At 38.1% G+C, this 3497-nt stretch overlaps 1 protein-coding gene across 2 annotated transcripts in view; it reads right to left on the reverse strand.

The window, feature by feature from the left end:
- The window catches only part of ptprna (protein tyrosine phosphatase receptor type Na), a 22082-nt gene extending 19977 nt beyond the window's left edge, over positions 1 to 2105 (reverse strand). For both annotated transcript variants that reach the window (XM_005723297.2, XM_013908389.1), the window contains exon 1: positions 1669 to 2105. In XM_005723297.2, coding sequence (XP_005723354.1) covers positions 1669 to 1744 — 76 coding nt within the window. In that variant the 5' untranslated portion in view covers positions 1745 to 2105. The remainder of the gene's footprint in view (positions 1 to 1668) is intronic.
- Positions 2106 to 3497: the final 1392 nt, after the last annotated feature.

Genomic DNA, 3497 nt, shown 5'->3' on the forward strand with positions numbered 1-3497 from the left:
CTGTGGTGTATATATATATATATATATATGTAGAGAGAGGAAGAGAGAGAGAGAACAGTAAAATGTATACCAGAGCAAGGTATCGTAATGTATCACAAATGTATCACAAATGTATCAAAAAATCAAAAAATGTATCACAAAGATCCCAGTAAATCCATTAGCTTTTCTGAGGAAACTTGACCTATCAAACAGTGTTTGTTTTGTCAGGCCATCAGAGAAATAACTGAGCGGAGCGCCTCAGACACTGAGCATCATATGGTCTCCGAGAGGACGGACAGTCAGACATATGGATGGATTGATCATCATATGAAAGTGTGAAAGAAGAGAGATGGGAGGAAAGAAGAGGTGCTATCGGATGAATGGACAAAGGGAAGCGACAGTGGTTACTGGTTTCTCTCCATGGTGCTGAAATTTGAGCCGCACGGCTTTTTATTGTTCTTTTAGTTGATGCGCTTTATTATTCTATGGGTTTTACAAGTCACATTATTCTTTTTAATGATATTTTCAAAAGCAAGAACTAACACACCAACATTTTGTGTTGATTTTTTACATTTTATTTTATAGAGCTTTTTTTAAGTAAGTAGCTCTGTCCTGCCATCATGTTTATCATTAAATTGTCACAAAGTGTTTCTGGGTTGTTCTTGTGTTTGTTGCCAAAGAAGAAAAATGAAGAGCAAGAGAGAGAGAGAGAGAGAGAGAGAGAGAGAGAGAGAACAGTTGCTTTTTTCAGCTTAATTCTGAATTACTCCCTGAATTCACTGCCTGCATCACAAATCTCAACCTGCTCATGTTACACACACAACGCATCAATCTACTAAAAGAACTAAGCTCATAACCCAACCCAGCTGCCGTCAGTTTGAAATAATAAAGCTGAACCTGTATTCCTAGCATTGTTATAGAAATGACAGGGACTATTACGAATGTCACGATCATTTCTACTGAGTGGAAATGTTTAACTGGTTTCACGTTTCAGCCCAGTAATCAAAATATTTATTGAACTTGAATTAGGTGGGGTTTTTTGGTCATATTATTAAGTACAGCTTTAGTTAGTTTAGTGATGTACATGTATATACCCCTGCTGTTTACTTTTCATCATGTTTTGTAGACCCTACACACACTAGTGTGGGCGTTATTCATTAACAAGTGGACTTGGCAGCTCCCTACTCTCTTGTCTCTCTTGGAAGCGTGAAAATAAAAAAACAAACAAATAGAAACTGAGCCCAACAAGGAGCGTCAGAGTGGTATTGTATGTGTAACAGTACCCTAAAATGATCCCTTAATGCATCATAAGCAAAAAAACCCAACCCCCCCCCAAAATAAATAAATAAAAAAAAACAAAAAACAAAAAAAAACCTACTCATTGCTAAGACTCGGTTTTGTTTTCCCTGTTACTCCCCACATCCTCCATCTCTCCTCTGCCCGTGTTTAATCTCATTAAACATCCTCTGTATTTAGACACACAGTCCATCTCTCAGTCCGTTGTTGAACGATAAGAAGAGTATAATAAAAGAAAGGAACTCATTACAAAACCAAAAACAGAGGATAAAGTATCCTACGGTAAAGGTGACACCATGGTAAAGTCATCTGCTAACATCAAACTGCGACTATATCCCAGGAGTGTATTTCGCGATGATTACCGCTCCACTATCATTTCCATCATTTTCTTACCGTATTTATCACAGATCCCTGGTTGATACAGCACCGTCAAAAGGAGCAGAGCTCGCCATGGTTTAAGGTGTTGCATGATCTTGCGAAGCTTCACAGCAGAGGAGGAGACGGAGAGAGAAAGATGCGGAGTCCCTCTGCGTTTCCACTCTTTTAAACGTCCATATTGATAAAAAGGAAGAGCCCGTGTGGAGTCGACAGCTCACATTGAACCCTAAAAGCCCACGTGACGGGAAAAATATAAAAAATAAATAGGAGAGAAAAGTAACTCTTCACAGTCACCGGGTGGGGCGTGGAGATCGAGAGAAGCGGGGATAGACTGTTAACATGCAACGTATATCGACTCAACGACGGCACAGTTGCGGAAATAACGTAGAATCTGTAGAAACAGGGAGCTCTCTTCCATACAGGAGCTCAACCTGCACCTACGTCATCACGGCTTTGAGAAAGGGGGCTGGGGAGGGATGGTGAACGAAAGCGTTAACTTTTATAGTCCGCCCGTTCCTGAACGTCATGCATTCGTTATCCATATTTGTTTTTCTTTTTTCTTTCTTTCTTTTTTGTGCGTCCTCTCACGTAAAATGTAGATATATTTCTCTTCCTTCGAACATGTGCACATGTGCACATGTGTCAGTCGCATCAATTGAACGGTATACAGTACAGCCCCATATTTAATTTCTTGCCTCATTAAGGATTTGTCTGAGGTTAACTTTCTTGTAGCTGAAAGTAAATATGAGGCTTTTTTTTAAATAGCGCTAAAGGTTTTTGGTTTATTATTAAAATTAAAAAATAATGTGCTCCACAGTCAAAGGTTTGGCGAGATTGTTAATTCTTCAGCCCTTCAGTGAATTCAGGTAAGAGGACAGTGTAATAGGAGACCAGACCAAGGGAAAGGATTCCCACATAATAAGGCTCTCTGAGCCCTCTCCCAAATATAACGTTTATGTAGGCTACACATTGATATTCTTAATTATTATTATTACTGTGTGTGTGTGTGTGTGTTCTTCCATCTCAAGGCAATTTCCTTTTGTCAACACTTGATGAGTTATAGCTAATAGAAACTCCACTAAATATGGCAGAACTCTCTTCCCCCCCAGAGTAAGCAGTGCCACAGCATTTTCTCTTTTCTGCTTGTCCTCTTGCTCCATCTTGTGTCTGTGAAAAAACAGTTGGCACTTGTTAAATTGTGGCTGCTGCTGTTGGTGGTAGTACACCACTCTAAGAAAACAAAACCAAAACAAAAAACCAAAACCAAAAACATTCAAAATGCTTTTTATCATATATATATAATATTTAAATCATGACACAGCTCAGGGATTAGAAAGGGCATACATATCATTTCCTTTTACACATGTGGTGTTTGCTGAAAGAAGTCAAACTAACTTATAGTACTGATCCAATACAACAACAGAAAAAGGTTTTAAAAAAAAGGAGAAGAAGAATTAAATATATAATCATGCTACTAGCTTACAATACATGTTTATCTGACTCTATGCTGTATGTAACCTTCAACTGCTGCACATTCAATTTATTTTTCTTGTTATTTTTAAGTCAGATGTCCAAATGACTTATCTGTGACAGCTGACTACCTATCCTCAGCCAACAGATTAAAACCTTTGACCTTCTTGCTGTGAGACAACAGTGGTAATCGCTGCTGCATGAAGCAAACAGCAGTAATTTAAAAGCCACTCTTCTGAAACATACTAAAATTTCATTAAAAACACAGTGTTGTGTTTTTGAACAGTTTGGTTGGTAACATATAATATGTGAAATTTGTGTCATGAAATTTGCATTACACTTTTAAATGCATACCTGTTGTGAGCATCAATTTC

This window comes from Pundamilia nyererei, unplaced genomic scaffold (assembly GCF_000239375.1).
Source record: "Pundamilia nyererei isolate P.nyererei 1_Seehausen unplaced genomic scaffold, PunNye1.0 scaffold00009, whole genome shotgun sequence".
Taxonomy (NCBI): domain Eukaryota; kingdom Metazoa; phylum Chordata; class Actinopteri; order Cichliformes; family Cichlidae; genus Pundamilia; species Pundamilia nyererei.